The sequence below is a fragment of the Sinohyriopsis cumingii genome, chromosome 9 (genome assembly GCF_028554795.1).
Source record: "Sinohyriopsis cumingii isolate HCF-2022 chromosome 9, ASM2855479v2, whole genome shotgun sequence".
In the NCBI taxonomy this organism is placed as follows: domain Eukaryota; kingdom Metazoa; phylum Mollusca; class Bivalvia; order Unionida; family Unionidae; genus Sinohyriopsis; species Sinohyriopsis cumingii.
The window spans coordinates 58,001,985-58,026,568 of NC_142969.1; the positions used below are offsets into that span (position 1 = coordinate 58,001,985).

The window sequence follows — 24,584 nt, forward strand, 5'->3', positions numbered from 1 at the left end:
CATTTTTATACTGGAACTCGTCGCCACTGATTGTCTTTACGTCGTATCAACTTGAGGACAGGCATGACACGTCGTGCAAGGGGTACGCAACGGACTAAATCGAGCCAGTTCTTGCTTGAACAAATCCAGTAAACTTTGTAACATGCCCGATCTGTCTTGGATTTTGATTTTGGGAGAAGGTACTTTGTGAGCAGCAGCCACTGCCACTAAATTGGAGGGTCCTGCCACTGGAGAAGTTCTTGGGGTCATCAACGGAGAAGTTCTTCGTGTGATCAACGTCTCCAAGTACTCTACTGGAGACGCAGTCACCGCCGTGGCAGGTCGTGCCTAGCGAGTGTAAGGTTGCGTCCTGGCTGAAGTGCCTCTCTTGCGACTAGTTTTCTTCTGTGGACTTTTCTTTTTCTGGGGGCTTTTTCTCTGTTTCTTTTTCTGGGGGCTTCTTTTCTTTTTCCTGGGTGGTGTCTGGTAAGAGGAGGGTCCCGCCACTGGAGAAGTTCTTGGAGACACGGGTCTCCTTGGGGACCTGGTCTTTTTCTTCTTCTTCGAGCTTCGTTTGACTTTTTTCTTGGGGAGAACTTTGGGGGCATTAGGATCCCATCTTAAGAGAGAGCGAATGATGACCCCTCCTAGAGTACCGCTCCCTCCAGGTTTCAAAATGATTTGTTTTTTGGTTTGAGTGTCGATGCGAGGATCGGCCAGTTGGGTCAAAGCGACTTTGTTTCGATCAAAAAAGCGTTTGGTTTGATGAGGAATCTGAATGATCCCTTGTAGTAATTGACGTGCTGTCACCGTGAACCATCGTAAGACTTCATTGAGAGTAGCTTCTAAGACACGAGCTCGTGTTTGTGGATTTTTTTCTCGACTGATGCCATACAAGGCACGAATCAATTTGACGGGAAGATGCGACTGAAGGGACGTCATGTTGACGTTGTGTGAGACAGACGAAAAGTGTCTGAGGTTTTTATAGATTTTTTTTGTGGAATGAAGTTAAGTCGAGGACGGAGACGTGTACAGGACAGGCCCTCCGTCTTGGCACCAGTGGTGAAACAAGTGGGTACGAAATCGCAAATCATCGGGGGTCGTAGGTTTCAAATCGACGAGCAAATAGGCGTGTGGAGTTTGAGTGGCATCGTCGTACGCCTGAGTCAGCCAAGGCGTTCCTAACTGTTTGGCTAAGACTTGCACTTGCGATTTATCTCGAGGGCTTTTAAACAAGACCACGTAATGCGCATTGAGACTGATGGTGCGATGGGCTATACTTTGTTGAAACAAATTTTGAGTGATGTAAACGACACTGGCTTTACGGTGATGCCCTTTGCGCGTGAACCACAGTTTAATTTCTTCTTCGTCTTCTCCTAACATGTCGTCGAAAATGACCAAATGGGTTTGACGGGAGTCAGAGACGATGCCGTCGTCTTCTTTAGGAATGCCTTCCACAAACACGATGGAATCGCCTTGACTTTCTCGCAAGAGGCTGTACGCCGATTGCCACTCTTTGTAACACCACACGATGCGCTGAGGTGGTCGATCGATCAAATGATGTTTATGTTCGATCAAGCGTTTGACGAATTCGGTTTTGCCTGAACCGCTAGGTCCAGCAATGAGCATGTTAAAGGGATGGCGAAGATACAAAGCTTCCCAACTGGCACGATCTAAGTGTTCGTCGATGACTTTGACAGTAGAAGAAGAGGAAGCAGAGACAGCAGAGGTAGCCATAGTGTTAGGAATGTCACTTGTGACACGAAAACAGACAAGACAAGAGTTTGTATACTTTTTCACTATACGTTTATTGAATATTTCAAATATGAACATGAAAGACAAAAATACATAAAAGCCAAAGGCTTAAGTACAACGATAAAAGGCACATGATAACCATCAACGTGGAATAAACACAAGTGTCTGTACAACATGTTTTGGGTAATGTTCTGACCAGTTCTATAGGGGGTAAGGTCACACAAGTGTCCTCCCGAAAGGGTCTTTCAGGCATGTCCACGACAGTCCTGTCCTGGGTGACGGGTTCTTCTGGCACTGTCACTAACACAGGTTGAAAAGTAACTTTTTTCCTTGAACAACTCTCGTGCATACTGGGCCACTTCTTGGGTCCAAGCCTCAAAACCCCCTTTTTTCAGTCACGGACATCTGTCCAATGGGGGTGTAAGTCACAAGCTACACACACATCGTCATACACGTCTTCGGTAGCTAAAAGTTGACGAATTTTTTTTCCTGTTGAGGTCGAGAAGTATCCAGATGAAAACGCAAGGCTTTGAGCAAAAGGAGTCTATCGTGACCATTTAAGGTCATTGGGGTGGTAAGGACTGTTCGTAAAGAGTCCACAAGGAATCGGCTGGTAAACGAAATCCCAGAAAACAAGTCACTAAGACACACACCACTTGTCGACCCAAATTGAATGGATACAGTTCTTGTAATAATCGATGGTAATGATCTACGGTTTGAATATGGCCATTGAGTTCCTTCTACGGAATCTGTTCAATTAAATGTGACATAAGCCGTGGCATGGATTCCTGATTTTATAGTCTCTTTGTTTCGGAAGCAACAAAGGTACTTTCTAACTAGACATCTTCGTTCTCCAGTAGGGAATCTAAATCTTGCATACTGTATCCGAAACGTCAGAGTTCGTCTAGATGTTTCGTCTTCGGCTAAGCAGATTCCACGCAAAATATGTTGGTAATCCTTTAACTCGCCTTCCTCATAGATGAATCTCAAAGTAACCAAAATTACGAACGTTTAGTTCATTCACTAACTGAAAGTGTTCAACAAGGTCTGACCACTGAAACAATTTCTGACGAATCAGTCCTCTTATACCATTCAGGTACCAGTGGTTAAAGATCTGGTGACGTAACGGATGCAACTGTTCTTTACGTTTCACTTGTATTTTGACCAGCTCTCGGTAAATGTCTTCTCTCAACTCCACAGGCAAAGCACGAATGTTCTCTTGTAAAGTATCCATGAATAGGTCAGTCCGTACATTTGTCAAGGTTGTGTTTTCACTTGTTAACATTGTGATTGTATCTCGCAAATTCGTCATGTCATCCGTGAGTGTTGTATTTTCTTTTGACAACGTTTCAACGTGTTCTCGTAGTGTTGTGATGTTATCCGTTAATGCCGCATTTTCCGCCGTTAACTCATCAAATTCTTCTCCTAGACCAAAAGTAATCCACATAGTGAGTAATTTCAGACCACTGCCATTCAGGGTAACGTCCAAGAATGTCACTGAACTTTTTTGATGTAAACGGTCTAGAGTAAGACAATAGGACGAATGCACACTTGACCGAAAGAAATCTAACACACTGGTTGACTTTTTTCACTTTCCTCTTGTGAATTTCTCGGCACAAAAGTTCTACAGTCACCCCTGCCAAACTTCCTTGTAAATCTCTTGCAGTTCTTTAGGTAATGATTCAATATCGTTTTCGAAATGAAATTTAAATACCGGTCTCGGCGATGTCCAACATTTGATTCCTAGCCAACCTGGTTTCTTCTTCGTCAACGACATGGTAAGTTACTTCAATGTCTCGGTCAAACTAAGGGTAAGTAATGACAATTCGGTGACCAACGAGCATGTTCTAGGTAGGCCGAATCTTGCGGTTCCCAGTGGTGAAGTGACACGCCGCAACTGAAGCACTTGACTTTAACTCCTTTGCCCAAGTAGAAAAATCCGGCTCTGGCTAATTCTTCGGGGGTCGGGCCTCCCAGATACTTAGGCCATTTTCCTTTGAACGATTGAAGACGATTTTCAAAGTCGCAGTATTCCGACAAACGCACACGAAACGAATATTCGTCTTTCACAGGTTCGTTTCGATGAGGGTTGGGTGACATGGACAGGAGTTTGCTCAGGGCTGGATGACATCCGTAGGGGGGTAGACGTGAAAGTGAACATCCACCTTGAAAACGAAACCCAGTAAAGTGTCCAAGAGGACGAGCGGCATCGCTTTCGCATCCCTCAGGTTTGACACGCACAGCATCACTTTCCATGATAGGGGTAGTAAGAACAAAGTTCCCATGATGCTTTACGGCATCGCTAAGGTCACAGCGTACAGCATCGTTCCCATCGCAAGGCTCACAATCGCATTCCACTTCAGAAGCCCCACACTTGAATTGTGCCTTTCTAAACTTGTTTTGTGTTTCTCTGAAAGTATTCATTTTGTTCGCTTGGTCTTGGTAGTCACAATGAACTATCGATCTTGCCTAGGGTTCCTTTTTATATACAGACCAATACCGACGTGTCCATACGGTAAGGTGAAATGATTGGGAAGTCGCACTCGCTTCTGGTACACGATTTGATAGACTTTTTCCAAGGGTCGACTGACGAAGTGGTGAGTGGGTAAACGTACAATCTTGTTGGGTTGATAGGTGGTCACTTTAAAGTGTTCATCCTCTCCAGATTGCAAGGCTTCTTTCAATACCCCAAAGTTGACCACACCACTGGTACGATAATTCAGAGTCAATCCTTTCACTTTACACTTCGTGTGCACTTCTCCTTGTGGGTCCCGGTATTCGTAGCCGTAATTTTTTGGACCGCCACTGACGAAACTTAGAATCTTGTCGTCGGGATGCTCGTCTGTCCAGGCTCCTAAACGGTCTCCTTCGATGTCAGGGTGCTGTTGACTCGGGTGATGGATGTAAATGCAACTGTCCGTGTCAAAGTACAGGACGCGTTCCCCTAACAGTTCTAAAGCTTCGTACAATTTTAAGCGAGCATGAGCTGTCACGTAAGCCGCAATGATGACATTTCCAAAAGGGTCGTCTTGTACAAAGTCCAGATCTTCTTCGAAATTGACCAAAATCAAATCCTCGCGAACGACGTCCACGTGTTTCATGTATTTGGTTTTGTCGTGAATCATCTGAAAGTAGCGGGAAGGTTCTGTCAAATACTCCGTCTTGGGTAAACACGGTCGTTGTGCTATTTTACCCCACAAGCAATTTAACATCATTTTGGCAAACGATCGCCTGCCTTCGTCTTTCTCGATGTGATCTAAAGGAATGCCTTCTTGTGCCCAGTATTTCTCTTTGAATGTCTTTTGGTCTTCGGGAGTGTGACACCAGGAAGGATAGCCACTGGCTTCTTGTTTCAGTTTCAAAAAGGCATCCACGTAGTCTGCGAAAATGCCTTTCTGCGTGGGGTCACCCTTGTGGTATTGTTGTGTCTTGGGAAAGTGACAAATTTCGTACACTTCTAACAGTTGATATCCCATGTCCAGAGCTTTGAACAATTCTACGCTGACCCAGGTTCCCGTCAAAGCCCGTTCTTCCCGGGGTGTGCTGACAAGGCTGATCTTGGTTGCACGTTTCGGCACAAGTACGGCACAAAGGAAGCATCAGTTTGCCTTGGCAATGGTAAGGTAAGACGGGATGGTACAAGTCCCTCGGAGGCAAAACTTTGCACTTGATCAAACCTTCGTATTGTCGAATGTTTTTCAGGTCGATGTGTTCCGTGAACAATTGCGGGTGCCCTACAGGAAAGCGACAATATTTGCACACGTAAGGATACAGCGAACACACGTCCAAGTATTTGATTTCTTCTCCTTTCTCTTCGTCGGCTTGGTATAGCAAACAGGTGGCATTGGTCCTTCCTCCGTACAAACTATCCCTCGGGTTCAGGGGGTCCATGAACTGGTAACTTTCCACGAGGCGTTTAAATTCGGGATCAGTTTTCAAACGGTGATCGTATTCGTGTTCCCACATTTCCACCACTTGGTATCCTTCCTGTTCTAACTTTCGGCGTCGCTGACAAGTGTCCTGGTACAAGTCTTCCATGGTTCGTTGTAAAAACTGATTTTAGTGCCACGGTCAGGGTAACAGACGGGACATCCGTGAAATAGCAACCGTTAAACTCGTACACGATCTTGGGGTTTTCTAAGTCCCACCCATCGACCGAATGCGTTCCAATGGTATTTTCGCCCCCCTCTGTTGCGGGCATGCTGAATCCATTTGTCTTCCTTTTCACACAAGTAATGTAACCAGTATAGGGCTTTGACCGAGTATTGACGTTTGACATAGTTGGTCGTTTGAGGACTGATGACAGCCACGGTGTTTTCAGGCATGAATCGTTGGCGGTACACTAAGGAACACGCTTTGGCAATGGTGCAAGCTTCTTTCAAAGGATCGACCCCTCCGTGTTCCATGAACAGTTCTCGAAATTTTCCACAGCAACGCCGTAAAATGTCCACGTCGGAACGACAATACTTTAGTATTTCTTCCTGAAAGTCAAAAGGGTTCGAGGCATGGGTCTGGTACCAAGCGTAGAAAGCGTCTCGTTGTTCGGTACGCATGTTGTCAGGGTCGTAATAGTGATCCTCAGGCAAATGGGGTAGAACGGCGTGTTGATTGGCTTTGGTATTGAAAAAGTGTGGAAAGTACCCTTTATCCATTTCTGTCATTCCAAACGTTTTAGGCATTCGACTCAAAGGCATGGCCAAGTAACTCATCGAATCTTTAAACTGTACTTGTCCCACTTGCATGAAAATGATTTTGGCTCCGTTCAAAGTGACTTTAGGACATTCGGTGCCATGTTCCGTATTGTATCTCAAAAGAAACTGTCCATCGTATCCGGAGAAATTGTGAGCCATCACCGTGGCATGACGATGACAATCTCCGTAACGTTCGATGTCCTCTTGGCTCCACGTCTTGTCGATGAGGTCTAAGACCCATCGGGCGAAATCGGCTACCGTTTTCGGTCCCCGAAAGATTTTTTCACGCCCTCCAGGAATCTTGTTGCAGTAAGGGCAATGACTCACGATAGGTTCTTGAATGCACTTTTCGCACGCTCGATGAGCCACGCAGAAATTAGGAATGTGAATGCCGGTCTCTTGCATGCATTCGAAATCGAAAGAGATGAAATTGTCTTTCTTCTTGTGTCCATCCTCTTTCTCTGGTTGGGGTTGGTATTTTTGCACGTAGCATTGATGTTCCAAGTCCACGATGTGGTGACAAATGTGACATTTTTTCTTTCCTGAACATACGTGTGCCTTGGCACTATTGGCACGTATGCCTTGTCCACACGCGGGACACAATCTCAGCAGTTGACAAGCGCATTTCTTCTGTGAACCTTGCGCCTTCAAATGTTGTTGGTAACAGGCAGGGCTGACAAACGTGCGCTGACAAGTTGAACAATGCACTGGTTCTTGCCCTTCGCTCAGACAGGGTGGAGAGGCCAAACATCTTGAGCATTTCGAGCCACAATGCTTCTGTTGCTCTCGATTGTTATAGCCATAGTCACATTTCTCACAGTAATAACCGTATCCCAGGAATCCGATGATACTGGTAATGGTATCGAAATGGTCATCGTGATGATAGACATGAATGTATTTTCCGTCCTTAAAGTCTTTCCCTCGAAACAACAGAGGCCCACGCATTTCTTGAGGGTGCACTTTTAAGGTGTAGCGTGGAGCTAAAATATCTTGCAATGTTTGCATCTCAGGAATGCCACAGGGTGTGTCTGTGGACAGGCCGGCTTGTTGCAACAGGAGTTCTGCTTCACTTCGTTGTTTGGCTCGGTCGGATCGTTGAATAGTTTTCCAGGTTCTTTTCCATTCTACCGTGTCGTTCTTGTTGGCATAGGTTCGTCCCACCACGATGGCACGGGCTAAACACATCTGGTCTTGAGGGTTGTGAATTCGGACGAGACTCTTTTTGGTGCTGCGAAGGTCGTTCACCAATAAGACTTTTTTGCGGCCAGTCCCTTGAGGAGGAGAGACGTGAGTCATGTCCAGTGTGTCTTTTCCATCGGTGATGTCAAACTGGTCATTGGATTGTTGTACGTGTTGAATCTTGTCCATGACTTTGGAAGCAGTCAATTCTGCAGGGCTGCTAAACTCGATCCAAACAGGGGATTTCAAACCGTCGTGTTGCATGGAAAGTCTCAAGCGATCGTCTTCTTTGGGTTGACATTGTCGCTTGAGTGTGGTGAGCAAAGAATCCCACACCCCGGTGATGAACCCTTCTGCTTTCTCTAACGGTACTTCAGCCTTGAAATCTTTAAACTTCACCGTGTATTTGTAAGCCGTGGTTCTAAATTTTCTAGAGGAGCGCTTTTCCGTCTCTCGAATGGAATAGTACTTTTCAGGGTTGACTAAGGGTGGTGAACTTTTTTAGAGAGTTTGGATTCTGGTTCATTCATGTCCTCTTCAAAATCACTGGCATGAATTTGTGCCAAGACTTCAGCCCTGGTACGAGGCGATAGATCACGTTTCTGCCTCTTACTTTCTTCTTCTTTCTTCTCAAATGAATTAGATCGTTTCATCTTGAGTGCAAAACGTCAAATGACTAAAGTTTAAACACCAAAGACTAATTTATAGTCATGGCAGACCAGCGTATATAAAAGGGTGTGTGTCTTGTCCTTTCACTATTCATTTCACTCTCAAACAGAGCACAACGATGGAAGAGACTACACAAATCGAACAATTCATCAGAGCTTTGCGAGGGGTCATTAGAAAATTCTCTTCAGACCAGCCGACGGACTACTCTCCTTCCTTGCGAGATAAAAGTCAAGATACTTGCTATATCTGTCAGAAGAAAGGGCATTGGTCTTCAGAGTGTCCAGACCGTCAAAAAAAAAAAGGGGGCTAGAAAAGACAAAAGTCAAGATACCTCTTATTATTGTCAAGAAAAAGGACATTGGTCTCCAGATTGACCAAAAAAGAAACAAGAGGAGTCAGAAGAAAAGAGGGATTCTTCAGAAGAAGAGAGGGATTCTTCAGAGGAAGAAAGCAGCCAGGTAAAGAAAAAGAAAGAGGAGAAGAAAAGAAGAAGGGAAGAAAGTGAGGAGTAAGAGGAGGAAAAGAATGTGACGGTGAAGAAATTTAAAAAACAGAGAGACTAAACAATGAGACAGAAGAAGTGTATGAACTTTTTAAAGTACTCTGTTGTGAATTGGATTGTAAATATTTATAAAAGAATAAATTAGGTATAAAAGGTAAGTGTCTTTAGATTTTGATTTTAAAATAAGAACGTACACTCACACACTCATACACAGACACGTACTATCGGGGTAAAATGGTTTGTTTTTTTTGAGTTATTGGCAATTGAAAGTCTATCTCTTTTCGAGAAATGTGGGTGGCCCTGAAAAGGGCCTTTTTTGGTGTAGGGGTGAGTTTAAGCAATCAACTTTAACTGCCTTAAGCCTTTGCCACGACCAAGGCCTACTTCTGGACTGCGTACTGTTGATGATGATGATGATGATTTGGTTGAAATCACTAAGGGTGGCACGGTAGGCTTAGTCACAGGGTTGGCGTGTTTAGCTCAGGAAGGTCGTATTCTCTTCGGTCGTAATAAAGAAGTCTGATACATTTGTTTCAGACTTCTTAACTCCGCTAAAATGTCTAACAATACCGTGACCGTTTGATTTTCACACCCTTGTTTCTTTGCTGCTTCTTCTTGTTGTTGTTTTTTTTTCTTACCTCTTCTTCTTGCTGTTGTTGCTGTAGGAGAAAAGCGTGTTCCGCTTCCTTTTGCTGTTGCATAAATTTCTCCAATTCTTCTTTCTGTCTCTGTCTAAAATTCTCCACGTGCGGTAATGAAGAAGGAGACGAAGGTTCCGGAACAAATTCTTGCGAGGTAAGAAAATCCACAAAATCCCAATTCACCCCTTCTGAAAGTAAGTCCGGGTTCCCTTGGGTGGTATCCACTGCTGGTGCACCCCAATTTATCGTTTTCTGAGTTTCCTTCATGTTGAATAACTGTCGCTTAGATTGACTGCACACAGGCGCTAGCGAATCTATATAGACCACGTGACGTCACAGACTGCTCTCTTCGGATTGGATGCGGGCTGACTGAATTTTGTAACGCGTGTTTGGATTGGTCAACATACTCAATCCGTTTCAATCCTACCTCTACCTATAAATAATCGCAGTTCACTGCATTGATTCACCTGTTCTCGGCGCCTCAACATGTGGACCGACGTACACTCTTCCACCCTTGTGTCAACGATGATGTTCCGGACGGACATACCCATGTATGTCCGATCCAACTGGACAGTTGTCCATAGGACAGACACCAGTCTGTGGATACGTAGCATCTACGTAGAAAGACAAGGATGCCTCAAAAGAGTCCTGATTTACGGTCCTACAGTGAGACGCAACCTAAGGACAAGAAGAAGACCAATGCGGTGCCCCTTATGTTAATGGGTACATTAACAAAAAACCAAAGGCCCTTTTCAGGGCTACTCCAATCTCTCGAAAAGAGATAGACTTTCAATTGCCTACCCCTTTTTTTATTTTATTTTTTATTTTTTTAAAATAGGGTCCCGACCTTGTTCCATTTTCCCTTGTCACTTAACAGTCCCAAACTCTATTCCCCATGTTCAATTCCCCTTGGCGCTCAACAGTCCCACGATTTATTCCCCATGTTAAATTCCCCTTGTCGCCAGGGTACAAACTTTTTTCTCTAATGTTACATTTTCCATTGTCGCCAGGGTACAACCCCCCTATTTTAACATTAAAGTCCCATTGTCGCTAAAGTATCCCCATTAACTACTTCTGAACAAGAGAACAACCTGGGAATGGACCCCAAATCATCAGCAAATTTTTATGAAACTATACAATTTACATCACGTCAACCTGTTCTAAAGTATTATCTAGATCAGTGGTTCCCAATTTGGAAGGTACGAAATACCCTAAATTTCAATGGACTAGCAACTGTAAAGGAAATATGAACACAGTTAAGTCTATGGTCAATAGATGAAAATAAAGTAGATAAAAATCTCACCTTAGGCTACAGGAATATCAAACAACACAACTGAAAAAATATGCTCCCCTGCGTATATTTTGATAGGAACAAACTTGAGAAGCAGTTCTTTAATAAGATACAATAGGGCAGATATCCTAAACAATAAGTCTTGACATGTAGACAGAACTATAGAAACTTAAACGTGATCACATAGCAGTAACATCTTTCACTGTGAAAGGTTTATGAAATGATTCACCAAATTAGGGAGTGGTTAGAGAAGGTTGCATTGTTCATACATACATACATACATACATACATACCGGTTTACATCTGGTCTCATTCTCACGAGATCCACTGTCGAGTTAGCTGCGTTTGTCGAATTGTCCTTTCATTAAAAGAAATGTCGATACAGGGGTAGAATTTAAAAAATGTCGTGGCGATTAATACATGGGTTGAAACATTATTGATCAGCGGTACCTACGATCATCGATAAGGAGTAATTAACTGAGAGTAGTTATTGTGGCAATTAGAATAGAGGACCGAAACAAGAAAACTGAGTATAGGGCAATCTCATTTCATTAGCATGATAATGAAACAAAACCTTGCATGCAAGTCATGGATAAGGAAAAATGTATTCGACCCGTCCACTCTCTGGCTGCTCGACAGAAGCGAATCTTGGATTTAACTGAGCCAAAGGAGTTACCTGAAATTGCAGCTGATAATGATCGGACTAACTGTGACTGTTTAGTTATTGAAAATGAGATCCAAATACAGAACGGGAGTCCGCGAGTTGTTTGATACTCCGCGAAGATGTTTTAAAATACTATTTGTTTTACATATTTCTCTGTCATTGATGTCCAAAGACTTTAAAATCAATATCTATATTTTTACGTATTGTCTCAGTCTAATAATTGTCCTTTTTGTTAAATGCCAGTCCTTATTTAAACACTTTTTACTGTTGTTGCCGAAAGGGTCTGGAGTTGCAGCATCAAATTATACTAGTTGTTTGTTTTTAAGAGTATTCTCAGCAACGCGATTTGACTATATATAAGGAAATGGGATGAAAATGCCTTTTACAAGGATTCATATCTATGTGCTATGCATATGCAGTCAAAAATCGATGTATGCACAATATTGTTTTGATGCCAACTGACTAGTACGGGCAAACAACTGCATGTGGTGTTCGAAAACAAATGTTTAAATAGTATTTGACGTAATAACATGTTTCACGTGGAAAATCACGTGTCACTGGATTGTATGTAGAAAATCCGGGTACATTTTTATTGCTGACTAACTCACATATCCAGATTTAAGTATGAATGAAATTATTTTGTAATGCTTATTTGGAAATGATAAGCTCGATACAACTGGAGATATGAAGAATTTCAGCCGAAAACAGAATGGCCAGATAGTTAGCGCCCATGTACGAACATACGCTAAAATAGATTTCAGTTCTGAAGTTCATCTTTAAAAATGTGAGGAAGACTTCCTATTATCATTATACTAACACCGTCAAGAATTATATCATGGGTTTCAGGAGTCAGTTCAAAGACTGACACATGAATGCACGCAAGAGACTCGTTTGTTACAGCTTTAAGATGTCTCGTTTATCTTAGGTAATGTTTTCTAACTAGTAAAGGTGTATCATGAACTTAAAGTAATGTTTGCTAACTCGTGTAAGTGTATCATGTACCATGAGTAATGTTTACTAACTCGTGTAAGTGTATCATGTACCGTTAACGCCTGAATGCACACAATAAACCTATTCACTTCAGGTCTATGGTGGAATAGAAGTTTGTGACTAATGATATTTATCATGTATGTATAAACCACATACCATTACCAGCAGGTATAATTGCAGAGGCAGTAGTGGTGGAGGTTGGAGCAGTCGTCGATGTCAACAAGGGGTTGTTACAATAATCGGTTGTACAGCACGAAAGGCTTACATCACGCTTACCAAAGACAAAGCCCAGACCACCTCCTTCGCAGACCTAAAGAAGTAGTAAAAGCAGCAACAGCAGTAGTAGCAACAGCAGTGGTGTTATTGTACTACAGTAGTGTTTGTGGTAGTTGATGTTGTTGTAAATTGTACTACATTGTACTACAGTAGTGTTTGTGGTAGTTGATGTTGTTGTAAATTGTACTTGTTTTGGTTATGAAACACGCATATACATTCTGCAATCTACATATTCAATACATAACATATTATTCTTGTTAAACATTAAATTTTGCAACCAACAATATTTGCCTTTCACAACTGATAAATAGGCCTACATCTTAAAGTGGAGTTCTGTCTTGCTGTTATATGTGTTTAGTAGAATGTAGAGAATATCTACGACTTTTGACTAGAGGGAAGGAAGCATTTCACAAGTAAAGTGTGAAGAATTATATTGTCACGAGTGGGGAAGACGTGAGTTACAATACAAAATGTTTCCACTTCAAGAGTGCTCTGTTTCCTTACATCACCTCAAAAACGTAGATTTTCTTTTTACTGTATATATTGTAATAAATTTGGAGTATGCGCATTTGGATATAGCGCCCCATTTTAAGGAATTCTTAGATTTTTGTGATTACTTGTTTCATTATTGGAACTCTGTCCAGTGGAAATATCCCTTAACCAGAAATAATTAGCCAATTACTATGAGCCAACGTCACAGAGTGAAGTGCTAGTGAGATTCTTTGATGCCATGGTTTACTTTTGGTGAATTAAAGTCAGAGCCGAAGAGTGTCCCTGTCATTCCATAGTCCCTATTAAAATCTAGTGTGTACATTGGTTGTGTGACTGCAGGTGCAGTATTTATGGTTGGAGACTGGTAAATTAAACAATGGAACAAACAATACCTTTGTTTCGCCATGGTGGCAAATGTGATGCAATTTTACAGGCGAAATGTGGTCCGGAGCCAGATTCAACTGGCCTAAGGTGGCGTAGTAAACATAGTTCCCTGTGTTTGGGAAAGTTGTAGAGTCTTACAGCGTGAAATGCTGACGGTCCGCAAAGTTGATGAAGAGAAACCATGCAGCTGTGCGGTTGATAGACAATTTGAAAGTTGTGATTTCTGTGGTTGTGTATTATCAAAAATTAAAGTAAAATTATTTATAGAATATACACGTTGGGCTTTCTAATTTATAACAGAAGTTGCATGGAAGTCTTTGGAAATTTGGGGTAAACTGATGACTTCTAGCGGAATCGCGCCAGGGATTAACACCGCTCGGTCAAAGCAAATACCCCTTGTTTGTAACAATATTTGTAAAGTGCCGATTTGAATGGAATGTTTTTCTCTGTTATGTGCCAGTGTGATTAACGACTGTATTGCTACATCATACCAAAATTTACAATAACATGCTTCAAATTTTGTATTTTGTCAAATAATGATTTTTCTCCAAATAAAATGAAGAGCTATTTGATTTGTTTACACTCTTCTTGTGCGAATTCATGCAGAGAATATTGTTGGGGCCGGAGCACGGTAGAAAGGAATCACATCCGACGGATCTCAGAGCGTAGCTTTATTTTAATGAGTTTACTTATACGGATTGTGGTTATTTATTTTGTTCATCTCTGCATTCTACATTTTTTACCTTGTCAAGCTTGCAGTCTAGTTTGGTTACAGAAGCTACACCCAAATTTCAATTGTCACTTAATTTCGGTTTACAATTAAATCTCATCAATGCGCGATTAATCCATCTTTTTCATTTTTTATTGTGTTTAGAGTTGCAATCGCTACTTAACAACTTTATTATTATATTTAGCCAAAAGTCATTCCTAAAATAGTGTACCGTTTGTCGTCTAGTGTAAAAGGCATACAATACAGTATGGGTGTACCGTTTGTCGTCTAGTGTAAAAGGCATACAATACAGTATGGGTGTACCGTTTGTCGTCTAGTGTAAAAGGCATACAATACAGTATGGGTGTACCGTTTGTCGTCTAGTGTGAAAGGCATACAATACAGTATGGGTAATAGTTTACCGTTTGTCGTCTAATGTAAAAGGCATACAATACAGTATGGGTGTACCGTTTGTCGTCTAGTGTAAAAGGCATACAATACAGTATGGGTGTACCGTTTGTCGTCTAGTGTGAAAGGCATACAATACAGTATGGGTGTACCGTTTGTCGTCTAGTGTAAAAGGCATACAATACAGTATGGGTGTACCGTTTGTCGTCTAGTGTGAAAGGCATACAATACAGTATGGGTAATAGTGTACCGTTTGTCGTCTAATGTAAAAGGCATACAATACAGTATGGGTGACAGAATATCGAATAGCAACAGATCATTTCATCATTCATTAGGGAAGCTAACTTTAAATAAAAAGATTATACCTGAAGCCTACGTTTTTTTGTCTGGCGTTCGTTTTTAGGCATTTTTAAAGTTCCAACTTATTGATTAGAAAAATATATACTAAAGCGTCAACAGTCTTGATTCATTTTAAGATCTGTTCATCCTGATAAAGCGAAGAAGAAGACTAGAACATACCTAAACACTGATTTGAATGACATAATAAGGGCAAATATATTCAATAAAAATGAGAAGAAAGTAGTTATAAAACTTATATCGATAGAAGTGGTATGGCCACTGTGTTGATATCATTTTTTACTACTGATTTATTTCAATATCTCATTTTGAAATATATAATAAATTTCAACATGCAAGCGGTAAACATGCGGTGTACTTGTACAAAGTCTCTCATAAGCATTGAAATACATAAAACAAAGTATGAATTTCTTGTCCTGAAAAAAAATATCTGAAAATTTAAATTCAAGTTTCAGCAGTAACAACAGATTCTCTCTGTCTGTCTGTCTCTCTCTCTCTCTCTCTCTCTCTCTCTCTCTATATATATATATATATATATATATATATATATATATATATATATATATATATATATATATATATATATATATATATATATATATATATATATATATATATATATACCTCACGGCTGGCACACGACATTAGGTATTCATGGTGTCCATCAAATGATTTCAGTTCTTTTAGCAAGCATGTCTGAAATGATATATAATACATTTATTGAAACATTATACACATCTGCAAGAATTGATATTCATGAAATTGACAAACGCTATAACATTTTGATGTAAAACTATTTTCCCACATTTGGCCAAATTAGCCCTGCGTCTTTGTTTTAATGGTACAATGGGCAATGTCAGTCTTGCCCACGAGAATTCTTAAAGGTCTCCTGTTTATAAAGGTAATAATATGTATGTATGTATGTATGTATGTATGTATGTATGTATGTATGTATGTATGTATGTACGTACGTACGTACGTACGTACGTACGTACGTACGTACGTACGTACGTATGTATGTACGTACGTACGTACGTACGTACGTACGTACGTACGTATGTATGTATGTATGTATGTATGTATGTATGTATGTATGTATGTATGTACGTAGGTAGGTAAGTAGGTAGGTAGGTAGGTAGGTAGGTAGGTATGCATCCATCCATAGGGCCGGAATGAGGTATGAAAGACATAAAAGTCAACCACATTTAGACTAAAATCAACAGAAATTCATAGTAACTATAGTAAGTGACAGCAGGAATTCACTGCGTCAAAATGTGAAAACAACATTTTATGCAAGGTTACATTGCATTTGCGTAGCAGTTATAAGTACTCAGCTATTTTCCTGAACTGCTGTCATTATATTAAAATGGTCGCCTTCTTTATACATGCAATTTTCCCTAACTGAACTGAAGTTCGAGTGAAGCGGGTACGTTATAATCGAGGTCGACTGCATTTCAAGTTTTGCTGGAATCAACCGAAATGTTTTAGAAAACAAACGTATGATGAGTCTTTCGTGAAGCGGGATTTAGCAAAATATTTTTAAAAAAACAATTGCTCGAAAAATATAAATATTCTTACCTCGTTCGCAGCGCATGTGGAAGTGGTGTTGCATAGTTTGGGATCTCTGAGAGGAACAGGACAGTCGTAGCAGAGAAGAGCTGTAACATACAGTACGAATTTGCATGACACTGGTGTTCAACAGAAGAGCTGTAACATACAGTACGAATTTGCATGACACTGGTGTTCAACATAAGAGCTGTAACATACAGTAGGAATTTGCATGACACTGGTGTTCAACAGAAGAGCTGTAACATACAGTACGAATTTGCATGACACTGGTGTTCAACAGAAGAGCTGTAACATACAGTAGGAATTTGTATGATACTGGTGTTCAACATAAGCATGAGCAGCAAATTCAACGGCAGGAGCAAGCTTCAAAAAATCCGCCACCACTGTCTCCTTAGTATATGGAACTTTTAATGTAGCCTATCTTATCATAAATTAAGATTAGTTACCCATTTAGACTAAATAATGTCCTGATTTTAATATCAAATGAGTACAGATAATTCAAATAAGGAGAATAATGTTAAGTAACTATACCACTTTTGGCGTTCCTGAAATATACTAACTTTCGAGTTAGAGAAATGGTACACACTGACAATGGTGTAAAGCTCTCCGTGTTTGTTCTCGGTGTAAAGCGTGCAAAACAATATAATTGATCGAACACATACACAGATGAATCGAACACTCGACTATTTGTTATTTGGGAGTGGGGGGGAAAGCAAAATGCACATGCAAGTACCTCACAGGTAAATAGCAAATTGTTACACGTGAAAAATGTGATCAGTTTAACCTATGACCTGGCAGGATTATAAATTACATTTCTAAAGAAGTTAAATTACATAACTTAAAAAATATGAAGTCGATTCCAGCTACATTAAAAAAGACAAATAAATACTATATAAAACACTACAAACAGATGTTTGAGATTTTCAACAAAATAAAAGGTAATGGAAATCACAAAAATGTTGATCGAGTAATGATGAGATTTAAACATTGTTCAAGGTTTTCAAATAAATATAGAAACTGCACTTCAAATCACATTTCTTTGGTATTTCTAACACGTCTATCACACCTTTAATTATACAGAATTAGTACGAAATCAACCAAAATCAGCAATCGCGCCCAGGAATCGTGTATTGAAGCAGATGTAAAATGCAAAAAGCACAGCAGAGAAAGAAAAATGAATAAAGGAAATTGCAATCAAAATATAAAATGCCAGAGATGTAACGAGTTTCTAAACTCGGCGAAATTAAAATGGCATTATAGTGAAGGAAATGAAAAGATATGAGTGTTAACTCAACCAAGAATTTTTACAACTGAATGTCCATAAACAGTCCAAGGAGGTTCTTTAACGTAATAGTTAAGATAAAGTTATGGCCCCTACATTTTTAAAAACAAATCAAACAAATAAGAAAAATGTCATATTCTCATTGTTCTGTGATTCCAAATTAATTATTAGCTCAACACAGATTAATGAATAATTAAATTAATATTTCAGGTTAATGATTAGTTCAATTAATAATTCAGGTTAATGATTAATTCAATTAATAATCCAGATTAATGATTAATTAAATTAATAATTCGGTGTAATGATTAGTTAAATTCAGATTAATGATTAGTTCAATTAGTAATTCAGGTTAATGATTAATTCAATTAATAATCCAGATTAATGATTAGTTAAATTCAGATTAATGATCAGTTCAATTAATAATTCAGGTTAATGATTAGTTCAATTAATAATTCAGATTATTGATTAGTTCAATTAATAATTCAGATTAATGATTAGCTCAATTAATAATTCAGATTAACGATTAGTTTAATTAATAATTCAGATTAATGATTAGTTCAATTAATAATTCAGATTAATGATTAGTTCAATTAATAATTCAAATTAATGATTAATTCAATTAATAATTCAGGTTAATGATTAGTTCAATTAATAATGCAGGTTAATGATTAGTTCAATTAATAATTCAGATTAATGATTAGTTCAATTAATAATTCAGATTAATGATTAATAAAATTAATAATTCAGGTTAATGATTAATTGAATTGATAATCCATATGAATGATTAGTTAAATTCAGATTAATGATTAGTTAAATTGATAATTCAGGTTAATGATTAATTCAATTAATAAGTCAGATTAATGATTAATTCAATTAATAATTCAGGTCAATGATTAATTCAATTAATAATTCAGATTAATGATTAGTTCAATTCAGATTAATGATTAATTCAATTAATAATTCAGGTTAATGATTAATTCAATTAATAATTCAGGTTAATGATTAGTTTAATTAATAATTCAGGTTAATGATTATTTCAATTAATAATTCAGATTAATGATTAATTCAATTAATAATTCAGGTTAATGATTGATTCAATTAATAATTCAGGTTAATGATTAATTAAATTAATAATTCAGATTAATGATTAATTAAATTAATAATTCAGATTAATGATTAGTTCAATTCAGATTAATGATTAGTTCAATTAATAATTCAGGTTAATGATTAGTTCAATTAATAATTCAGATTATTGATTAGTTCAATTAATAATTCAGGTTAATGATTAGTTCATTTAATAATTTAGGTCAATGATTAGTTCAATTAATAATTCAAATTAATTATTAGTTCAATTAATAATTCAGGTTAATGATTAGTTCAATTCAGGTTAAAGATTAGTTCGATTCTGCTATGTAAAATATATTTATCAAGATAAAGTTTATATTACACAGCTATGATCTTTCTGACACACAAAACATTAAACTCTTTAGATACGTACAAATTAAAATTTGATAGCGAAGATTCAATGAATAGATACAAGGCTTCATGGAATATGAAACCAAGACTGATTCAAACAAAATGGGCATGGCGGTTTATTGTTCTGTCATTTAGGAGATCGAAGTGTTCCTTGAACATGTTACATCTGTTTACATCATTCATACCTACTTCAAATATGAAAACTGTTTCCTAGAGGTAAATACCTCTACAAGGTGAAGATGATTTAACCCCAACGACAATAATCACAATAAACTTGACAATGTCTTGAAATAGTTTATCAAGGTCTCCCATAAGTTTAAAAGTCATCATCATTATGACTGGAGATAAAATAGATTAATCTCGTAACTTACTGAGCTCTTTAATAAAAAAAGTGGCTTTACTTATCAAACGACATAGAGCAACACTTCATGCAAATCTAGTTATGACTGGTGCTTTTACCATAAAGGTAACTTGCAATACAAAGTAAATATTAGTATAAAAAAACAAAACCAGACCAGGAAATATGCTTTTAGAACTTCTTCAAAGTACATGCAGATAGTAACAGTCAGACAGATGAAGGAATATTAGGAGCACCGGCACAAAACAGAACATACATTACACTAAATTTAAAACACATCAACCTCTTAAAATCTTCACAAAGCTATTGATAATAGGTTAAGGAAAATATACGAAAAATTGCGACATTGCTGAAAACAACATTAAGACACAATCTAAACACAACATATCAGATTCAAAAGCCAATTAAGACTACGCCGACAACAACATTAAGACATAATCTAAACACAACATATCAGATTCAAAAAGCCAATTAAGACTATGCCGACAACAACATTAAGACATAATCTAAACACAACATATCAGATTCAAAAGCCAATTAAGACTATGTCGACAACAACATTAAGACATAATCTAAACACAACATATCAGATTCAAAAGCCAATTAAGACTATGCCGACAACAACATTAAGACATAATCTAAACACAACATATCAGATTCAAAAAGTCAAGTACGACTATGCCGACAACAACATTAGGACATAATCTAAACACAACATATCAGATTCAAAAAGCCAAGTACGACTATGCCGACAACAACATTAAGACATAATCTAAACACAACATATCAGATTCAAAAGCCAATTAAGACTATGCCGACTACAACATTAAGACAATCTAAACACAACATATCAGATTCAAAAGCCAATTAAGACTATGCCGACTACAACATTAAGACATAATCTAAACACAACATATCAGATTCAAAAGCCAAGTAAGACCATGCCGACAACAACATTAAGACATAATCTAAACACAACATATCAGATTCAAAAGCCAATTAAGACTATGCCGACTACAACATTAAGACATAATCTAAACACAACATATCAGATTCAAAAGCCAATTAAGACTATGCCGACAACAACATTAAGACATAATCTAAACACAATATATCAGATTCAAAAAGCCAAGTACGACTATACCGACAAGAACACTAAGACATAATCTAAACACAACATATCAGATTCAAAAGCCAATTAAGACTATGCCGACAACAACATTAAGACATAATCTAAACACAACATATCAGATTCAAAAAGTCAAGTACGACTATGCCGACAACAACATTAGGACATAATCTAAACACAACATATCAGATTCAAAAAGCCAAGTACGACTATGCCGACAACAACATTAAGACATAATCTAAACACAACATATCAGATTCAAAAGCCAATTAAGACAATGCCGACTACAACATTAAGACAATCTAAACACAACATATCAGATTCAAAAGCCAATTAAGACTATGCCGACTACAACATTAAGACATAATCTAAACACAACATATCAGATTCAAAAGCCAAGTAAGACCATGCCGACAACAACATTAAGACATAATCTAAACACAACATATCAGATTCAAAAGCCAATTAAGACTATGCCGACTACAACATTAAGACATAATCTAAACACAACATATCAGATTCAAAAGCCAATTAAGACTATGCCGACAACAACATTAAGACATAATCTAAACACAATATATCAGATTCAAAAAGCCAAGTACGACTATACCGACAAGAACACTAAGACATAATCTAAACACAACATATCAGATTCAAAAGCCAATTAAGACTATGCCGACAACAACATTAAGACATAATCTAAACACAACATATCAGATTCAAAAGCCAAGTAAGACCATGCCGAGAACAACATTAAAACATAATCTAAACACAACAGATCAGATTCAAAAAGCCAATTAAGACTACGCCGACAACAACACTAAGACATATCTAAACACAACATATCACATTCAAAAGCCAATTAAGACTATGCCGACAACATCATTAAGACATAATCTAAACACAACATATCAGATTCAAAAAGCCAAGTACGACTATGCCGACAACAACATTAAGACATAATCTAAACACAACATATCAGATTCAAAAGCCAATTAAGACTATGCCGACAACAACATTAAGACATAATCTAAACATAACATATCAGATTCAAAAGCCAATTAAGACTATGCCGACAATAGCATTAAGACATAATCTAAACACAACATATCAGATTCAAACACCAAGTAAAACCATGCTGACAACAACAACACTGATAATTTTAAGACTGCGTTGTATAACATTGGCGTCCAAAGGATTCTTAGGTTGCGTTTCTGCAAGTGGCACTGCATTTTCTCTATTATCATATGAGTCGTTTTAATCAATCCTGAATTGTATATCCTATAGTACAAGTGAGAATGGCATGTTACTTGGCTACAAATATAAATAGCAATTGTAACCCTGGCCGGCTACCTTTGAACCCCAAGTCCAATTTGTACCTACTACTAAAGTTGAGTAAGTCAAAAAATGTTAAAAACTCTGTTTCTCATGCAGTACTTTAATATCTTCTCCCATTTACATACAGTAAACGTTCGAAAACGTTGTGTAGGATGTAAATAGACCAAACATGAAACTTGAAAATCGAAGAAATTGCAAAACTAATTATGTCATTGTAATTTAATTCAAAATCGACTATACAACATATTAATGTCTTTTGCCATATACAATTATAAAGGTACAGAGAAAATCAAAGACAAATTGCTTTGTATAGCATTTATTTACTTTCTGCTAATGATTTCCATAAATTTCACCAACAGACAAATGTCTATTGAAACGAATGACACCATCAGCTCAATTTTTCTTGCAACCTTTAACTCTGCTCTTGTGGTAGCCTGGATTATTTAAGAGTTTAATGTTGCTTTCTCTGAGTTTATCGTGGTATAAACTGTCAGTTACCGAACCACACAGCGAATAACGCCAGCAGTACGTTATGTAAGCTGTGTGATTCGGCAACTGACAGTTTATACCACAATAAACTCAGAAAAAAACATGCAACTCTTATAATTGCAATTCTTAATAATTCTTTAATTTTTATTTTTTTAAAAGATATTTCATATAAGTGTTCAAGCCTTATTTAAGGGTATGAAGTTTTGTTGAGGGGTCTGGTACGTAGCTATTTATAAGAACAAGGGATTTTATATCTGTAACGTAATAGGTACGTCAGCATCAAACAAATAATTCTACCGATGGTAGACGATCTAAAGTTTTGAACGTTCCACAGCATGGTCTTAATATTTTATCTAAATTGGCACATGTGTTCTGAGTAGAAGATGGATTCAAAGCAAAGGATGTGTTTTGTTTAACATACAAAAGACTGTTTGAATTGATGCTTCGTGAGTTTATTGTGACTTGGATGAATCATTATTTTCTAGCCACGTGAGTAACCAATTTTCGTTTCTTTACATTTATTTACGTGTTCATTAACAGTTTAGGCTACCTAGAGTTGCTAGTTACAAATGAAATTAAGACAATCAGTAAATGGTTATAGTTTTTTTTTGGGGGGGGGGGGGGGCGGCAATAGTCAAACAGTCCAGGACATTGACTCTGACAGTTACCATGAGGGAGCAGCGGGATCTATTTCGCACCCATCCCCAAATCGCAACTATCAGGATCGGCGTCTTACATGATAGGATTGTGAGTACAATTGTTATAATGTTAGTCCCAGTATCCATTTACCTATAGTTTTAAATTCATTTGTAAAGAGCCGAAGTGAAATTGCTTTCACCCCTTTGTTCTTCTTTGCAGATTTTGAGTTTCCCAGAATTTTTTTACATCTTGTCAAAGAAAGAATTATTCATCTTCAGAAAAGTTACCAAGTTTTGTTATTTAATTCTGTCAAATCAATGTATTCAATTTTTGAATAAAATATAAACCCGCCACTAATATCTCGTTTTAAAGGCATGCAGTGTTCATGCCTTCTAATTAAGTGTTTATGTTACCTACTTTGCACGTGACTCTATTTACATAATTTATTATAAAGTAGGTATCCGTACAGTTTATACACAAGTAAACGCAACTGGGTCTGATCACATGGTTATATTCTGACCAATGGAAATCATCCCTACATTTGTCAGCTGATGCAACTGCAATCATATTATGCAAAATCTATTACGTGGCGCTCTACAGTTTCGTATTTTGCATAGGGTTAGAATTTTAAAGAAAAAGAATTTCCCTGGGTCCTCACTGGTTATACTGGCTATTTAAAAAAAGACCTTGTATATATTAGGTATAGTTCAAAGAACCTTTAAGTCCCTTTATTTTGGTGTGTGATTGATGGGTGTAATATGGGTTATAGATTATACAACTTGGCCTTACTCCAGATGTGCACCTTTCAAAAAATTGCTAGCTGCACTTGGTCATTTTCACTTCCTGAACTTCAGAGGTAAATTGTATAACAAAAAGAGCAAACAGCTTTTTTTACATTTTATATAGTTGGTAATTCATTCATTGCACTTTTAATAGCTGGTATTGTCTAGTCTGGGAAAATTAATTTTCGCTATTTTAATAGCTGCTACGGATAGTGTACGTTAGGCTAATTCAGGCTGATTTTTAAGCACAATGGAGCAGTCATTTTAGTTAGCAGTGTGCTTAGATCATATACAATTTTCAAAGGTACAATATCCAAAGAAATATCATCCACGTTACATTAATGTAGCATAGAGGTATGCCAACATTCTCTCTATTGTGCATGTTTTAAATGCAACCAACTTCACCTTACATAGGTCATTCTCTCAAAAGTACACAATAACTGGTGAGCTGTAAGTAACCAAAATAATGAAGAGAAAAAAAAGATGTTTAAATACCTAGCTTTTAACAATATTTGCAGCCAGTTGTTTAAATACC

The 24,584-nt window shown here is 37.9% G+C and overlaps 1 protein-coding gene across 2 annotated transcripts in view; it reads right to left on the minus strand.

The window, feature by feature from the left end:
* The window catches only part of LOC149791885 (collagen alpha-1(XII) chain-like), a 47,466-nt gene that overhangs the window by 17,779 nt on the left and 5,103 nt on the right, over positions 1 to 24,584 (minus strand). Inside the window, exons 3-5 of one of the 2 annotated variants that reach the window (XM_089969286.1) lie at positions 16,566 to 16,645; positions 15,612 to 15,683; positions 12,524 to 12,671 (exon numbers count right to left, since the gene is read on the minus strand). In XM_089969286.1, the coding sequence (XP_089825412.1) occupies positions 12,524 to 12,671; positions 15,612 to 15,683; positions 16,566 to 16,645 (300 nt within the window). Of the gene's footprint in view, positions 1 to 12,517; positions 12,672 to 15,611; positions 15,684 to 16,565; positions 16,646 to 24,584 lie in introns of both variants that reach the window. The other variant, XM_089969285.1, reaches the window with a different exon arrangement.